This window comes from Trachypithecus francoisi, unplaced genomic scaffold (assembly GCF_009764315.1).
Source record: "Trachypithecus francoisi isolate TF-2019V2 unplaced genomic scaffold, Tfra_2.0 Lachesis_group12, whole genome shotgun sequence".
In the NCBI taxonomy this organism is placed as follows: Eukaryota; Metazoa; Chordata; class Mammalia; order Primates; family Cercopithecidae; genus Trachypithecus; species Trachypithecus francoisi.
This window is the reverse complement of record NW_022681457.1, coordinates 16,013,577-16,031,081: the sequence shown is the minus strand read 5'-3', so window position 1 is coordinate 16,031,081 and position 17,505 is coordinate 16,013,577. Positions and strand designations below refer to the sequence as shown.

Genomic DNA, 17,505 nt, shown 5'->3' with positions numbered 1-17,505 from the left:
AATTATTATTATAATTTTTTTGTTTGTTTTTTGTCTTTGTTTTTTTTTGAGACGGAATTTTGCTTTTGTTGCCCAGACTGGAGCACAATTACGCAATCTCGGCTCACTGCAACCTCTGCCTTCCAGGTTCAAGCGATTCTCCTGCCTCAGCTTCCCGAGTAGCCTGCCACCACGCCCGGCTAAATTTTGTATTGGTAGAGACGAGGTTTCACCATATTAGCCAGGCTGGTCTTGAACTCCTGACCTCAGGTGATCTGCCCATCTTCGCTTCCCAAAATGCTGGAATTACAGGCATGAGCCACCCTGCCCAGCCGCCTAGCCAGTTTTTTAAGCTTTTGTAGAGATGGGGGTCTCACCTTGTTGCCCCAACTGGTCTCGAACTCTTGAGCTCAAGCCATCCTCCCGCCTTGGCCTCCCAAAGTACTGAGATTATAGGCATAAGCCACCGTGCCCTGCCAATATGGCTAATACCGGTTTATAGATGAGGCCAGCAGGGCTCAGAAGTAAAGCCCTATGCTCAACGTCACTTGGCAAGAAAGTGGCAGAGGTGGGATCTGAACCATGAACTCTCCAATTTAAAGGGCTGCTGTAGAGGAGGAATCAAATCTCCCACTGCCAGCCTCCCCTGGGGGTGGGGTGTTCGGGGATCTGTAACCCAGTGGGTTTTACTTCCTCCTTTTTGCGGGCTGTGGTGTCATACCCCAAGGGGGGGCAGGACCACAAGCCAAGGGGACTCGGGGGTATTCTGTGGGCTGGGAGATGGCACGCTTCCTGGCAGTGCCCTCTCCCAGATGAGACCTGATCTCTTTTCTTTTTTTTTTTTGAGACAGAGTTTCACTCTTGTTGCCCAGGCTGGAGTGCAATGGCGCAATCTTGGCTCACTGCAGCCTCCACCTCCCAGGTTCAAGCGACTCTCCTGCCTCAGCCTCCTGAGTAGCTGGGACTACAGGTGCGCGCCACCGTGCCTGGCTAATTTTGTATTTTTAGTAGAGACGGGGTTTCACCATGTTGGTCAGGCTGGTCTCGAAATCCCGACCTCAGGTGATTTGCCCACCTCAGTGTCCCAAAGTGCTGGGATTACAGGCGGGAGCCACCGCGTCTGGCCAAGATCTGATTTCATCTCATGTCATACCAGCGAGGAGGCAGAGCATAAGTACCACCCTGGATAGGGCATGCTGGGAGCCCCATGGGGGTTCTAGGGTCCTGAGAACACACGCATTGAGACAGGCTGAGGAGGAACCCCAGGACCCAGCTGCCCGTGCCCACCTTCAGTTTCACCCCACCCTGCTCCCATAAGGATCTGAGCAGTGGGCTGAGGGGCCTGATTTCCTTCTCCAGCTAAGGCCACAGTCCTCTGGAGGCTAGGATCTGGTGATGGGGCACCCTACCTAGGAGCCTGAGCCTCTTTATAGTTTAGTTTCCATAAAAGTTATATGTGCATATAAAAAAATTCAATGCAAGTATAAAGACCTATAGTGAAAAGCAACCGTCTTGTCTCTGGGGGTGGGATAGGGGATGCCTTTGCATGGGGAGCTGTTAGGAGCCTTGACAGTCACCTTTGCTGAGAGCCTCCTGCATGTCAGTGGCTCTTCTGTGTGCATTATATATGTGTTAATTCCGTTTTTAAAATTTAGCTTTACTTTTTGTAGAGGTGAGTCCTGCCATTGTGCAGGCTGGTCTTGAACTCCTGGCCTCACATAATCCAACCTGCATCTTAGCCTCCTGGAGTGCAGGGATTACAGGTGTGAGCCACCTTGCCCAGCCTGTTAACTCCTTTAGTTCAGAGGAGTCAGTCAGATTTTAGACATCTCAAATGTTGTATGTTCAAAACCAAACTCCTGGTCTTTTCCCCAAACTTGTGCCTCCCTATGTTGCCCAATCAGCTGTTGACACCTCTAATCCTTGCACTTTGCCAAAACTCAATCATCCCTGATTCTTTTACTGCTCTCAAACCCACATCCAGCCTAGAAATGCCATCCCCTCCACCTTCAAAATGCATCCAGACCCCACCCTTTCTTTGACACTTGGCTGCCCACACCCTGGTCCTGTCCACCCTTGGCTCCTGTCTGGATGCCCCCAGCAGCCTCCTCGCTGGGCTCCCCGGCCCTGCCCCAGTCTGTTCCCCACACACAGCCGCCGGGGGATCCTGTAACACCTGTGTGTGTTTCTTCGGGCTGCTGTAACAAATTGCCACCAAGTTGGTGGCTTAACACAACAGAACGTATGGCCAGGCGCAGTGACTCCTGCCTGTAATCCCAGCACTTTGGGAGGCCGAGACAGACGGATGACTTGAGGTTGCACCACTGCACTCCAGCCTGAATAACAGAGCAAGACTCCATCTTAAAAAAAAAAAAAAAGAACAAACTCATTCTTTCAGTTTTGGAGCCAGAAGTCCAAACTCAAGATGTAGCAGGGACATGCGCCTCCAGAAATTGGAGGGGAGATTCCATTCCTCACCTCTCCCAGCTTCTAGTGGCTCCAGGTGTTGCTGGTTTGTTGTTGTTGTTGTTGTTGAGGTGGAGTCTCACTCTGTTGCCCAGGTTAGAGTGCAGTGGCGCGATCTCCGCTCACTGCAAGCTCCGCCTGCTGGGTTCACGCCATTCTCCTGCCTCAGCCTCCCAAGTAACTGGGACTACAGGCACCTGCCACCATGCCCGGCTAATTTTTTGTATTTTTAGTAGAGACCGGGTTTCACCGTGTTAGCCAAGATGGTCTCGATCTCCTGACCTTGTGATCCGCCCATCTCGGCCTCCCAAAGTTCTAGGATTACAGGCGTGAGCCACTGTGCCCGGCCACATTGCTGGATTTATGGCCACATCACTCTAATCTCAGCCTCCCTGTTCACATGGCCTTCTGCCTGTTCTATCTCTGAGGACAGTTGTGACTGGATTTAGGGCCCCTCCAGATAGTCCAGGATGATCTCATCTCAAGATCCTATTTCTGATTACAATTGCAAAGATCCTTTTTCCAAATAAGGTCACATGCACGTAAGTTCCGGGGATTGTGCTTGTGTGGGACATATCTTTTTTGAGGCCACCATTCAACCCACTACAAAATCCAACTGAAACCCATTGAAGTGGCTCGTGCCTGAAATCCTCGCACTGTGCGAGGCCAAGGCGGGAGGTTCGCCTGAGGGCGGGAGTTCAAGACCAGCCTGGGCAGCATAGAAAGACCCTCATCTGTTTGTTTTTTGTTTTTATTTTTGAGATGGAGTTTCGTTCTTGTTGCTCAGGCTGGAGTGCAATGGCACGATCTTGGCTCACTACAACCTCCACCTCCTGGATTCAAGCAATTCTCCTGCCTCAGCCTCCCAAGTAGCTGGGATTATAGTAGCTGCCACCACGCCCAGCTAATTTTGTATTTTTAGTAGAAACAGGGTTTCTCCATGTTGGTCAGGCTGGTCTCGAACTCCCAGCCTCAGGTCATCCGCCCACCTTGGCGTCCCAAAGTGCTGGGATTACAGGCATGAGCCATCGCGCCTGGCGGAGATCCCCATCTCTTAAAAAAAATTTGAAGCAGATCACATTGTCCTTCCCTGCTGGGAACCCACACGTGACCCTGTCCTACTTATCACAGTCCAGGCAGCCCTGCAGGATCTGGCCCTGTCACCTCTGTGACATTTCCTCTCCCTCACCCCCAGCCCACTCCACTGCAGACATACTGACATCCTCACTCTTCTCCATCCACACCAGGCACATTCCTCCCTCGGGGCCTTTGTACTGATCGTTTTCCCCACAGATGTCCATCTCACCTCTCCTTGAAGTTTTTCTTCAGGTATCCCCTTCTCAGTGAGGCCTTTTCTGACCTCCTTATTAAATATCACAAACGATTCCACCCTCACCCCCTTCCCTGATCCTCTATGGCACTTACTGCGTTCTAACATTATATTATTTATTTATTATTTTGTTTATTATACCCCCCTCCTTCTTTTTTTTTTTTTTTTTTTGAGATGGAGTTTCCTCTGTCACCCACGCTGGAGTGCAGTGGTGCCAACTCACTGCAACGTCCACCTCCCGGGTTCGAGCAATTCGCCCACCTCAGCCTCCCAAGTAGCTGAGATTACAGGCGCCCTCCTACACACCTGGCTAATGTTTGTATTTTTAGTAGAGATGGGATTTTGCCATGTTGGCCAGGCTGGCCTCTTAATGCCAGACCTCAGGTGATCCGCCCACATCGGCCTCCCAAAGTGCTGGCATTACAGGCGTGAGCCACCACGCCTGGCCTGTTTTTCCCTCATGTCTATTTTGTTCACAGCTGTATCCCCAGTGCCTAAAACAATACCTGATGCACACAAGACAACCAGTAAATGTGTGTAAAATTAATGAACAGCAAATGCTATTGTTACCATACCCATTTTGCAGATGGAGAAACCAAGAGCACAGAGGCGTTGTCACTTCTCCAGGGTCAAACAGTCACTACTGCTGAAGCTCAGATTCAGTCTCAGGTATCCGGCTCTAGCACTCACTGTATTGTCTCTCACCCAATCTAAATCGCTTCTCCAGTACTAGTTTCTATTTGTTTTTTACGACGGGCTCCTACTCTGTCAGCTAGGCTAGAGTGCAGGGGTGCAATCACTGCTCACTGCAGCCTCCACCTCCCAGCGTCAAGCAATTCTTCTGCCACAGCCTTCCAAATAGTTGGAACTACACGTCCACACCACCATACCAGGCTAATTTTTTTTCATTTGTTGTAGAGATTAGGTCTCACTGTGTTGCCCAGGCTGGTCTCAAACTCCTGGGCTCAAGCAGTCCTCCCACCTTGGCCTCCCAAAGTGCTGGGATTACACGTGTAAACCACCGTGCCTGGCCTTCCAATATTAGTTTACTTTTTAATCACAAGTTAACACAATAAGAAAAAAATACAATTAAAACATATCAAAAGTTAAAATTAATCATTACAGACCTGTAGTCAGTGTACAATTTGAAAGCCAAAATATCACTGACAATTTGAACGAAGTCCATCTGTTTTCTTCCTATTTTTATTTCATTTTTGTTTTTACTTTTCATTTTGTTGTAGAGACTGGGCCTTGCTATGTTACCGAGACTAGTCTGGAACTCCTGGGCTCAAGCGGTCCTCCCACCTCAGCCTCCCAAAGTGCTGAGATTACAGGTGTGAGCCACAGTGCCAGGCCCTTCTCCCTATTTTTTGGTTTATTAGTGACCATCCCAGTTCTCCAGCCCTGACGCTGCCAGTCCTGTTACTTCAGATCTCCATGCCCCACCTCGCCTTCGGTTTTGTTTTGATTCATCTTGGCTTCCCTAATTTCACATTGCCTGCTGTTACAACTCCATATTCTTCAATAAAAATATTTCTTACCAAGGCCGTCAAAGAAAACTGAAGGCAAGCATTTCCTGCACTCCCTCCTGCCTCCTCCACCCACAATGCTGTGGTCAACCGCCTCTAAGACTGACATCTTCTGCTTCTCCTAGTGACCTCTGGAGTTTCAAATAACCTTAGTCTGTTGCTGTTTCTTGCTAGATTTTTTATTTTTTATTTTTTTTTTGAGACAGTGTCTCACTCTGTTGTAACCCAGGCTAGAGTGCAGTGGCGCGATCTTGGCTCACTGCAACCTCTGCCTCCCAGGTTCAAGCAATTCTCCTGCCTCAGTCCCGAGTAGCTGAGATCACAAGCACCCGCCACCACGCCCAACTAATTTTTGTATTTTTGGTAGCGACAGGGTTTCACCACGTTGGCCAGGCTGGTCTTGAACTCCTCACCTCAGGTGATCCACCCACCTCGGCCTCCCAAAGTGCTGGGATTACAGGAGTGAGCCGCCGCACCTAACCTGCTAGATCCTTTTTAGGCGTCCCCGTTTATCTTCCTGCCATGGAAAGGGGGGGATCTAGCATGTTCTACCCTCACCAGTCTGGGATCTGACATTGGTACGGAGGAGTTTGCAAGTTATCCCTACAAATCTAGGTTGGATCTTGGAGTAAGGGGAGAACCTAGCTGTCTTTGAGTTTTCTTTTTCAAAAAAGGAGTAATGCACGCCCCTGATTTTTTAAAAGGTGATGAAACTGGCGACACCTGTGTATGCTTTATAATTATTTCTCAACCTACACCGAGATATTTTCTATACTTCTCTGAAAATAGCTTATGTTTCACAATTTTAAAAAAGAAAATAGGCCAGGCACGGTGGCTCATGCCTGTAATCCCAGCACTTTGGGAGGCCAAGGCAGGCGGATCACGAGGTCAGGATTTCCAGACTAGCCTGGCCAACATGGTGAAACCCTGTCTCTACTAGATATACAAAAATTAGCTGGTCGCGGTGGCAGACGCCTGTAATTCCAGCTACTCAGGACGCTGAGGTTGGAGAATCGCTTGAAACCGGAAGGCGGAGGTTGCAGTGAGCCAAGATTGCGCCACTGCACTCCAGCCTGGGCGAAAGAGCGAAATTCTGTCTCAGAAAAAAGAAAATAGGGGCCAGGTGTGGTGGCTCATGCCTGTAATCTCAGAACTTTGGGAAGCCAAGGTAGAAGGATCACTTGAGTCCAGGAGTCCAGCCTGGGCAATAAGCAAGACCCTGTCTCTACAAAAAAAAAAAAAAAAAATTTTAATTAGCTGCGGCCGGGCGCGGTGGCGCATGCCTGTAATCCCAGCACTTTGGGAGGCCGAGACGGGCAGATCACGAGATCAGAAGATGGAGACCATCCTGGCTAACACGGTGAAACCCCGTCTCTACTAAAAAAAATTTTAAAAAGTTAGACGGGCATGGTGGTGGGCGCCTGTTGTCCCAGCTACTCGCGGGGGCTGAGGCAGGAGAATGGCATGAACCCGGGAGACGGAGCTTGCAGTGAGCTGAGATCGCGCCACTGCACTCCAGCGTGGGAGAGGCAGAACGAGACTCCGTCTCCAAAAAAAAAAATTGGCTGGGCATGGTGGCACGTGCCTGTAGTCCCAGCTACTTGGGAGGACGAGGCAGGAGGATTGCTTGAGCCTGGAAAGTTGAGGCTGCAGTGAGCTATGATGGTGCTGCTGCACTCCAGCCTAGGGAACAGAACGCTGACACTAAAAAAAAAAAAAAAAGGAAAGAAAAGAAAATAGGCTTACCATAAAAAGCAATCTTGACCTACCCCAAAATCCCACTCCCTTGAAGACAACCACTTCTGCCCTGTTGCTTCTCAGTAAAACTCCTTTTCTGCAGTTATCTCTTGACTTCCTGCCATATGTGTTTGGGGGAGCTTGAGGGAAGAGAGTGTCCCTGTCTCATTGAGAGAGGTGCCACCCTCTCTCAATTAGGAGGTAAGAATGAGAGAGGAAAGGGGTCTCCAGTGTGTTTGTCCAGCCGGGGCCTTGAATCCCTCTTGGGAGATATGGGATGGGGTGGATCGGAAAATTTTTTTAAATCCCTATCAAAATATCAGCTGGCTTTTTTTAAAAAATCAAATACCGAAATCCAAGTAGACTCCAACAGAAAATTCACCATCTCCTCTCCCCCTTTCTTCCCATCTCATGCCGTGAACTGTCTTCTGTTGACTTTATCGCTACATTTCTTCATTCTATTATTCAACCTTGATCTTTCCGTTTCATGTTATAAGCGTTTTATTAATTTCATTTATGTATTTATTTTTGACTAGGTAATGCATGTCCATGGTACACAAATTCACAAGGTTTGTAGACAAGACGTGAGGTTCCTTTTGTTCTCTGCCTGTGGCCTCCCTGCCCCACACAGGAACTCTAGGGTGGAATGTAGCAAAACCCATCCACCAGCCATGTACTACCCCTCAACCCGGCCAGTTTGGAGCGGCCGTGTCTGGGCAGCCGAGCCCCCCTTCTCGCTGCAGTGAGCCCGGACTGAGGCGCGCACTGCGCAGACTCCCCGCTGCAGTGGGCGGAGCTCCCACAGGCCCCGCCCCCTCCTCCTCCCATCCCTGTTCCGCCTGTCCGGGCAGAAGCTGGGGCCCCGCGGAGGTAGCAGCAGACGCCTGAGAGCGAGACCGAGGCCTCTCAGGGGTAGGTGGGGGGAGGCTGGCTGGGGGGTGGGTGGCAGGGAGGCCCCAATTATCCCCGGCTGAGCTGTGTGGTGTGGGGGTACCTGAGTGAGGGCGGAGGAGCCACCTAGAATATACCCGCTGTGTAGTCCCAGGGCTGAGAAAAGCCAGGCACAAAGACCTGAGGCTCCGCTGACCTCATCCAGCGCTGTCTTTCTGGTAGTGTCTAGAGGTTGGAGGAGGGAGAAGGGGGCTGCTAGAGGGGAGCTGCGTGGGTGCTGATGGGGGCAGGGTGGGCACTGCAGAGTGATGAGCAGGCAGCAGAGCCGTTGGATTTTGAGGGATTTCGAAATCCTGCTGACCGGTGACCAGCTTCCTCTTTTTGGGGTGGTGGGCAGTATGCCAGTGGCCCCCATGATTATGAATAGCCCCAAGACTAATCACCCTTCTGTGATGTCTGTCCCTCGAAAGCGTAGAACACCCCACACAGTGCCTACTTTTGTTCTGCCAGTTTGGAGACCCTGACACGCCCACCTTCTCACCTGGGCTCTGCGTATCCCCCAGCCTTGAGGGAAGATGAAGCCTAAACTGATGTACCAGGAGGTAGGTGGATTGGGGGACTCAGCAGGGTAGAGCTGGGTGAAGTGGGGGTGGGGGTTCTGAAGAGCCACCTGTCACCCCGCTGTTGTCCCCATCCCCAGCTGAAGGTGCCTGCAGAGGAGCCCGCCAACGAGCTGCCCATGAATGAGATTGAGGCGTGGAAGGCTGCGGAAAAGGTAGGAGCCCTCCGCCACCCTCGCCCTGCCTCAGGGACAGGCTGGGCTGCCCCCTCGGGCTGGCTGACTACCTCCTCCTCCCCACAGAAAGCCCGCTGGGTCCTGCTGGTCCTCATTCTGGCGGTTGTGGGCTTCGGAGCCCTGATGACTCAGCTGTTTCTATGGGAATACGGCGACTTGCATCTCTTTGGACCCAACCAGCGCCCAGCCCCCTGCTATGACCCTTGCGAGTAAGTGGGGGGCGCTGCAGGTGGTGGGGGGAGGGGCCTGCCAGACCAGGGACACTTAAGCACACACTAAGCAGGGCCTGCACTCAGCCCTACCCAGCGCTTGCGACAACTGAGGAGGTTGCAGGCTCCCAAGTGCTCGCCCGCCCCCTCCTCCTCCACACACACAGTTTCTATGGCAGCCACAGCGTCATCTTCTATCCGCCCGTGAACAGACACAGCATCTTCCACCCACATCTGTGGACACACACACACACACACACACATCTAAATACACGACCTTCCTTCCACACCTCTAGACAGACACTCAGAGGATCATGAGTCCAGGCACACATTCAAATACACACATTTTTTTAAAAAAATTTTAAGAGAAAATAAAAACTCAAATACAGTTTAGCCGGGCTTGGTGGCTCACGCCCGTAATTGTGACACTTTGGGGGGCTGAGGCGGGAGGATTGTTTGAGCCCAGGAGTTCCAGACCAGCCTGGGCAACATAGGCTCCATCTCTACTAAAAGTAAAAAAAGTAGCCAGGCGTACTGGTGCACACCTGTAGTCCCAGCTACTCAAGAGTTTGAGGCGGGAGGATCGCTTGAGCCCAGGGGTTCGAGGCTGCAGTGAGCCAAGATCGTGCCACTGCACTTCTAGCCTGGGGGACAAGGCGAGACTCTGTCTCTAAAAAAAATATATAGTCTGTCCAACACACCCATGGATGGACAGCTGGGCACTCACCTCCCAGCCGTTGCTCTCCAGCACCCTATGGCTGATAGCATCCCCCACCCCCCCAGAGCAGTGCTGGTGGAAAGCATTCCTGAGGGCCTGGACTTCCCCAATGCCTCCACGGGGAACCCTTCCACCAGCCAGGCCTGGCTGGGCCTGCTCGCCGGTGCACACAGCAGCCTGGACATCGCCTCCTTCTACTGGACCCTCACCAACAATGACACCCACACGCAGGAGCCCTCTGCCCAGCAGGTACCTGCAACCTTGGCCCTGGCCAGCAGCAGGGGCAGGGGGTGGGAGGCAGCGGGGACTGTGGGGGATGAAGGGGTTTCTCCTGCAGTCCAGGAGACAGATGGGCGTGTCTCACACAGCGGATTGGACACAGGTGTTTGCAAGCAGCTGCCTTCACATGGTTCTCTGGACCGGAGGCGTTTGTCACGGTCATCTGTAGGCCTCTGAATGTCAGGGTGCGGGTTTGGTTACAAGGGATTATTAGGCTGGCGGATGTCACTCACCTACAAGCTGCCCTGACCCCGTCACACAAAGAAATGGAAGAGTGGAGTAATTAACAGCCCAGCATCAAGACAGGGGCCACCTTCCAACTGTGTGGCCCCAGGCAGGTCACCTGTTCTCTCCGGCTTCAGTTTATCTGTAAAATGGGGTCAATTTATAGCACCTGCTTCTTAGGGCTCTTGTGAGGATGAAATGGACTAATCCAAGCAAATTTTAGCCCAGTGCCTGGCACAGAGTTAGCCTTTCTGTCTCCTGTTACTATATCCTGCTATGGTCTGCAGACAAACTTAAGAACGTAAAAGCTTCACCATTTGAAAAGGAACAGCCTACATGGATAACCTCTTCCACTGAAAAACCATGAATTTGTTCCTTCTGTTTTCTTCTCCCTACTGCCTCTTTTTGTGAGAAGTTATCTTAAAACTTAACTAAAATTACAAGGCTCCTTAAGAACTGCCTGCAAAAAAATAATTATGGCCAAGTGTGGTGACTCACATCTGTAATCCCAGCACTCTGGGAGGCCTAGACAGGAGGATCACTTGAGCCCAAGAATTTGAGACTAGCCTGAGCAACATAAGGAGACCCCCGTCTCTACTAAAAAAAAAAAAAAAAAAAAAAATTAGCAGGGTGTTGTGCGTGCCTGCAGTCTCATATACTTGGGATGGAAGGCGGATGGCTCGAGCCCGGGAGTTGGAGGCTGCAGTGAGCTGTGATCATGCCACTACGCTCCAGCCCAGGCAACACAGCAAGACCCTGTCTCAAAAAAAAAAGAAAAAGTAATAATAATAATTACAAAAGTTAAAAACCAAAGTCAGGCATCGTGGTACACACCTGTGGTCCCAGCTACTTGGGAGGCTAAAGCAGGAGGATGGCTTGAGCCTAGGAATTGGAGGCTGCAGTGAGCCATGATCGTGCCACTGCACTCTAGCCTGGGCAACATAGTGAAACCCTGTCTCTAAAAAAATGTTTTTATGTTAAAAAAAAAACCATATGAGCTCCCACTCCCTACTGGCTCCCTCTGAAGTAGTTTAAAACACAGATGTAGGAGGCAGATGGTCTGGGTTCAAATCCTGCTCCATAGCTGGATGTGGTGCACTCCTGAGGTACCAGCTACTTGGGAGACTGAGGCAGGAGGAATGCTTGAGCCCAGGAATTGAAGATCAGCCTGGGCAACGTAGCAAGACCTGTCTCAACAAACAAACAAACAAAAACAAAATCCCACTCCACTACTGAGTTCTCCATGGGGATTATAATTAAACCAGCCTCACCAGGTTGTGAGGATTCAGTGAGTTCACTGAGAAGGGGTCTAGAACAGGGCCTGGCACACAGTAGGTTCCAGGGCATCCTTGATCGTTGCTGTTGTTGGCATCATCGTGCCTCACCCGATACCTTCCGGGACCCCCTGCCTGAGCCTCGCCCCCACCATCCTGGGAGATGCCTGGAGGCCCTGCCTTGATGCTGAATTTTGAGAAAGTCCCTGGAGGGGCAGGAGGGGGCAGGAGGGGTCAGGAGGACTTGGAGGGGGATTACAGGGCAACTAATTATTAAAGCAGATAAAGATGTTTAAAACAGATAAGGAAGTCTTTTAATATTTTAATCTGTAAAGTCTTTATACAGACTAATGTAAAACCTGTTTACTTCTAATCATGTCTCAAAATAACTTCACTGGGCATTACCTTGTGGGGTTGGAGAGCTGGCTGGTCCAGCCCCTCAGAAGCTCTCCCCTCCCTGCAGGGTGAGGAGGTCCTCCGACAGCTGCAGACCCTGGCACCAAAGGGCGTGAATGTCCGCATCGCTGTGAGCAAACCCAATGGGCCCCAGCCACAGACGGACCTGCAGGCCCTGCTGCAGAGTGGTGAGCTGGGGCCCAACTGGGGCTGGTCTGGGCCTGGGGGTACCCAGCCTGGTCCCTGATCACTGCCCCTGCTGGTCACAGGTGCCCAGGTCCGCATGGTGGACATGCAGAAGCTGACCCATGGCGTCCTGCATACCAAGTTCTGGGTGGTGGACCAGACCCACTTCTACCTGGGCAGTGCCAACATGGACTGGCGTTCACTGACCCAGGTCTGCCTGCACCCTGTCTACCTTCCTTCCAGGCCAATCCCTGCCCCACAGGGCACCCAGCCTCTGACTGCACCCCTCACTCAATCCAGAGTCGTCTCCACCCATTCTCTGCAATGGCTTCCTTCTTGCCTACCAGGCCTCCCTAATTCAAGTTATGCACGGTGGCTCACACCTGTAATCCCAACACTTTGGGAGGCCAAGGTGGGAGGATCGCTTGAGCCTAGGAGTTGGAGACCAGCCTGGGCAACATAGTGAGACCCCATGTCTACCAAAAAAAAAAATTAGCCAGGTGTGGTGGCACACACCTGTGGTCCCAGCTACTTGGGAGGCTGAGGTGGGAGGATCACTTGAGCCCAGGAGTTTGAGGCTACAGTGGGTTGTATTCATGCCACCGCACTCCAGCCTGAGTGACACAGTGAGACCCTGTTAAAAAATGAAGAATCCCCAAATGGAGCCCTCTGCTGCCCTCTCCCTGCTCCTGGAAGCCTGGGGCTCCCTCTGATCCCCAGTTGCAGCTACCAGCCCCTCTACAGGGCATTCCAGGACCTGTGCACCCATTTGATCTTCATTGTACATCTCTGTGTGCCTGCTCTTAAGTCCAGCCCTGTCCCGGGTAATGCTGGGAACATGGTGGTAACACATGGACCTCATGGAACTCCCAGTCCAATGCAGACTGGCCTGTCACCTGACAGTGACAGCCCAGAGGGGTCAGGGCCAGGGTTGGGGAGACACAGGCAGAGGGTCAGGGCCAGGATGGAGGGAACAGAGGGTTGTAGAAGCTCAGAGGCCCCAACCTGGGGTATTGGAGGGTTTCCCAAAGGAGGTATAACTAATCTGATCCCTGAAGGATAGGGAGGAATTAGCCCAAGATAGGGAACAGAAAACAGCTTGGGGAATGAGGTGAAGATAAGACACACATTAACTCATGAATTCATTTCCTCAACAGAGAGCTCCCCTAACCTTTAATCTCAGCAATTATGCAGGGAGATGCTGCAGATACAGCTGTGACTGAGACATCCCTGGTACCTGTCCTCGCAGCCCAGTGGGAAGACCAATTTGTCACCAGAGAGAATGAGGAAGGAATCCCAAGGGACTATGAGAGCCCGGAGGAATGCCTGACACAGGCTGGGTAGTCACAGGAGGCTTCCTGAAGGAGGACATGTGTCAGCCTAGACCTACGAATGAGTAGAAGCTAGCTCAGTGGAGGGTAGAAGCAACAGCAGATTGCAAATGTTCAGGAAACCTGGAGCTTTGGAATAACTGATTTTCATCAAAACTTAAGTTGGTAATCATGCTAGGACTTTAGCTATTGGAGCTGGGGTGGAGGGGTACTGAGGGACAGGAGGATAGCCAGAGGCCAGACTGGGGAGTGTCCCTGTCATCTTGAGCACCAGCCCGCTGTCCCTGAGCTCAGCACTGCCCTCCTACAGGTCAAGGAGCTGGGCGTGGTCATGTACAACTGCAGCTGCCTGGCTCGAGACCTGACCAAGATCTTTGAGGCCTACTGGTTCCTGGGCCAGGCAGGCAGCTCCATCCCATCAACTTGGCCCCGGTTCTATGACACCCGCTATAACCAAGAGACACCAATGGAGATCTGCCTCAATGGAACCCCTGCTCTGGCCTACCTGGCGGTGAGTCTGGGGCAAGTGGGGCCTGTCATGTCCCAGCCCCATGCTGTCACTCACAGCCTCCATCTGTCCCTGTCTGGTGATGATAGGGAGGGCGTATCCTGACCATCAGTTCTCACCCCAGCTCATTCTGCTTGGTCAGGGGCCTGGAGTAGTTCCCAACATCCCTCGGCCTCTATTTCAGTTAGAAAATGGGTAACCTGTTAGTGCTGCTGGGAGTGGCACCCTGCGTTCATGCACACCAAACCTTTGGTGCTCTGTGTCATCCAGTATAGCCACAGGTGGCTCTTTCAGTTTAAGTTCATTAAATGCAATTAATAATTCAGGTCAGATGGGGTGGCTTATGCCTGTAACCCCAATACTTTGGGAGGTTGAGGTGACAGGATCACTTGAGGCCAGGAGTTTGAGACCAGCCTGGACAACATAGCAAGACTCTATCTTTACAAAAAAAAATAGCTGGATTGGGTGGTACATGCATGTAGTCCCAGCTACTCGGGAGGCTGAGGCAGGGGGATCACTTGAGCCCAGGAAATCAAAGCTGCAGTAAGCCGTGATCACACCACTGTACTCCAGCCTGGGTGACAGCCTGTTTCAAAAAAAAAATTTTTTTCAAGGCATGGTTTCTCATCCCTGTAATCCCAGCACTTTGGGAGACCAAGGCCAAGATGGGAGGATCACTTAAGGCCAGGAGTTCAACATAGGGAGACATCATTTCTATTCTTTTTTTTTTTTTTTGGTCTTTTTATTGCTCTAGACAGGATACCAAAGAACTAGGGAGACACCGTTTCTATAAAAACATAATATTAATAAAAATTAGCCGGGTGTGGTTGCGTGCGCCTGTAGTCCCTAGGGAGACTAAGACAGGAGGATCACTTGAGCCCTGGAGTTTGAGGCTGCAGTGAGCTGATTGTAACACTGCACTCCAGCCTGGGCAAGAGGCTGCTGCTCTGTCTCTAAAAAAAGACAAAATTCAGTTCCGCATGCAGTAGCCACATTTCATATGCTCAGTAGCACCTGTAGCAAGTGGCCACCATATTGGACATTTCCATCACTGAGACATGCTCTATTGGACGACACTAGCTCTCGCCCATGGCAGATACTGATCCCTCTGGACAAGGCACTGATGTTTCTAGCTCTTAGATAGTTTCACTAGTTGAGGCAGGCAACCCAGGTCTCCCTAGGTCCCCCGAGCAAGTCACCTGTCCAAGTCGAGTCATCATGGAAGGCACGACCCTAAGGTGTGGACACAGGGAAGCATGACTCATTGGGGTCTTTCACTACGAGGGCCTCCCACAGGGGATCACGGCTCTCCTCATTACCACTTCCCCGTTTAGAGCCTCAGTTTCCTTGTCTGTTGAGCATTAAGGGAGATGGGGGGCCAGGTGTGGTGGCTCACGCCTATAATCCTAGCACTTTGGGAGTCCGGGATGGATGGATCACTTGAGTTCAAGGGTTGGAGACCAGCCTGGGAGATGTGGTGAAACCCCATCTCTACCAAAAATACAAAAATTAGCCGGGAGGGGTGGCGGGCACCTGTAATCCCAGCTACTCGTGAGGCTGAGGCAGGAGAATCACTTGAACCCAGGAGGTGGAGGTTGCAATGAGATGAGATCATGCCACTGCACTCCAGCCTGGGAGACATCTCAAGAAAAAAAAAAAGGGCCGGGCGCGGTGGCTCAAGCCTGTAATCCCAGCACTTTGGGAGGCCGAGACGGGCGGATCACGAGGTCAGGAGATCAAGACCATCCTGGCTAACACGGTGAAACCCCGTCTCTACTAAAAAATACAAAAAAACTAGCCGGGCGAGGTGGCGGGCGCCTGTAGTCCCAGCTACTCAGGAGACTGAGGCAGGAGAATGGCGTGAACCCGGGAGGCGGAGCTTGCAGTGAGCTGAAATCTGGCCACTGCACTCCAGCCTGGGCGACAGAGCAAGACTCGTCTCAAAAAAAAAAAAAAAAGAAAAGAAAAAAAAAAAAAGACTTGAGCAGAGGTCCTCAAACCTGAACGTCCCCCAGAATCAGCTGGGGGCTTGTTAAAACCCAGATTCCTGGGCCCCATCCCAGCACTCTGATTCAGTAGGCCATGTGCAGTGAGGCCCAAGAATTTGCATTTCTAACAAATTCCCAGGTGATGCGGTTGCCGCTGGATCAGGGACTGGGTTCAAATCCTGGCTCCATTTATCCGCTGTGTGACCTTAAGTAAGTCACTTACCCTCTCTGAGCTTCAGTTTCCTCACCTATGAAATGGATGTGGTGATTGACCCTCCTCTTCATGGAGGCTGAGGATTCGTTGAGCTCCACAGTACCTGACTTGTGGTGAGCTGTCCGTATGTGAGATCCACTGTGACGATGCCCCTGGCAGGGCATGTGTCTTGACTGTCCCCTTGCCCTCAGAGTGCGCCCCCACCCCTGTGTCCAAGTGGCCGCACTCCAGACCTGAAGGCTCTACTCAACGTGGTGGACAATGCCCGGAGTTTCATCTACATCGCAGTCATGAACTACCTGCCCACTCTGGAGTTCTCCCACCCTCACAGGTACTGCCGGGCGTGGAGATAGGGAGCCACTGCAGGGGGCCAGGAGACAGGAGAGGGAATCATGGAGACCAGAAAGCTGGTGGGAGCTCCAGGCAACGGGACAGATGGAAGAGAAGCCACAGGGAGAGACAGTCACCAGGAGGTGACTGGGAAGAAGGTATCTAGGTACTTGAGACAGAAGAAAGAGATTACGGAGGACACAGGGATGAGGTTTCAGGATGAGGTTTGAGGAAACAGAGAAAAGGATGAGAGGGCTGCGCCCTGTGGCTCACGCCTGTAATCCCAACACTTTGAGGGGCCGAGGTGGGTGGATCACTTGAGGTCAGGAGTTCAAGACCAGCCTGGCTAACATGGTGAAATCCCATCTCTCCTAAAAATACAAAAATTAGCCGGGCCATGGTGGCATGTGCTTGTAATCCCAACTACTTGGGAGGCTGAGGCAGGAGAATTGCTTGAACCTGGGAGGTGGAGGTTGCAGTGAGTTGAGATCGTGCCACTGCTCTCCAGCCAGGACGACAGAGCGAGACTCTGTCTCAAAAAGAAAAAAACAACAAAAAAGAGAACGCTCAGAATGTTGGGGTTGAGGGCAGGAAGCCTGAGGCAGGGGTGCAGGATGTGGGATTTGGGGAGGTAGGAGGCATGCGCTGGAAACAGGATGAGGGGTTGGGGAATGGGGGCTAAAAGTATTTGGGTTTAGAGTAGCAAGCTTGGGGATTTGTGATCCTGGGATAAGAAGGATAACCATACCCACTGCAATGTCCAGGTGGATGATGGCGCTTGTGAGGCTCAAAGAAGGTATTCTAGGGGCAGTAGATAAGACAATGGGTCCAAGGCATGGTGGCTTATGCCTGTAATCCCAACACTTTGGGAGGCCGAGGCAGGAGGATCACTAGGAGTTTGAGACCAGCCTGGGGAACATAATGAGACCTCGTCTCTACAGAAAAATTTGAAGATTAGCCCAGCGCGGTGGCACTCACCTGCAGTCCCAGCTACTCAGGAGACTGAGACAGGAGGATCATTTGAGCCCAGGAGTTGGAGGCTGCACTGAGCTATGATCATGCCACTGCACTCCAGCCTGGGTGATAGAGCAAGAACCTGTCTCAAAAAGAAAAAAAAGA

The 17,505-nt window shown here is 51.6% G+C and overlaps 1 protein-coding gene across 10 annotated transcripts in view; it reads left to right on the top strand.

Moving 5' to 3' along the window:
* PLD3 (phospholipase D family member 3) overlaps positions 1-17,505 on the top strand; it is a 31,380-nt gene that overhangs the window by 11,497 nt on the left and 2,378 nt on the right. Inside the window, exons 2-11 of one of the 10 annotated variants that reach the window (XM_033224984.1) lie at positions 4,362-4,444; positions 7,578-7,610; positions 8,443-8,534; positions 8,633-8,707; positions 8,795-8,937; positions 9,721-9,904; positions 11,897-12,017; positions 12,099-12,226; positions 13,657-13,857; positions 16,248-16,387. In XM_033224984.1, coding sequence (XP_033080875.1) covers positions 8,508-8,534; positions 8,633-8,707; positions 8,795-8,937; positions 9,721-9,904; positions 11,897-12,017; positions 12,099-12,226; positions 13,657-13,857; positions 16,248-16,387 — 1,019 coding nt within the window. In that variant the 5' untranslated portion in view covers positions 4,362-4,444; positions 7,578-7,610; positions 8,443-8,507. Of the gene's footprint in view, positions 1-4,361; positions 4,445-7,577; positions 7,954-8,402; positions 8,535-8,632; positions 8,708-8,794; positions 8,938-9,720; positions 9,905-11,896; positions 12,018-12,098; positions 12,227-13,656; positions 13,858-16,247; positions 16,388-17,505 lie in introns of all 10 variants that reach the window. The other 9 variants (XM_033224978.1, XM_033224981.1, XM_033224980.1 and 6 more) reach the window with 9 other exon arrangements.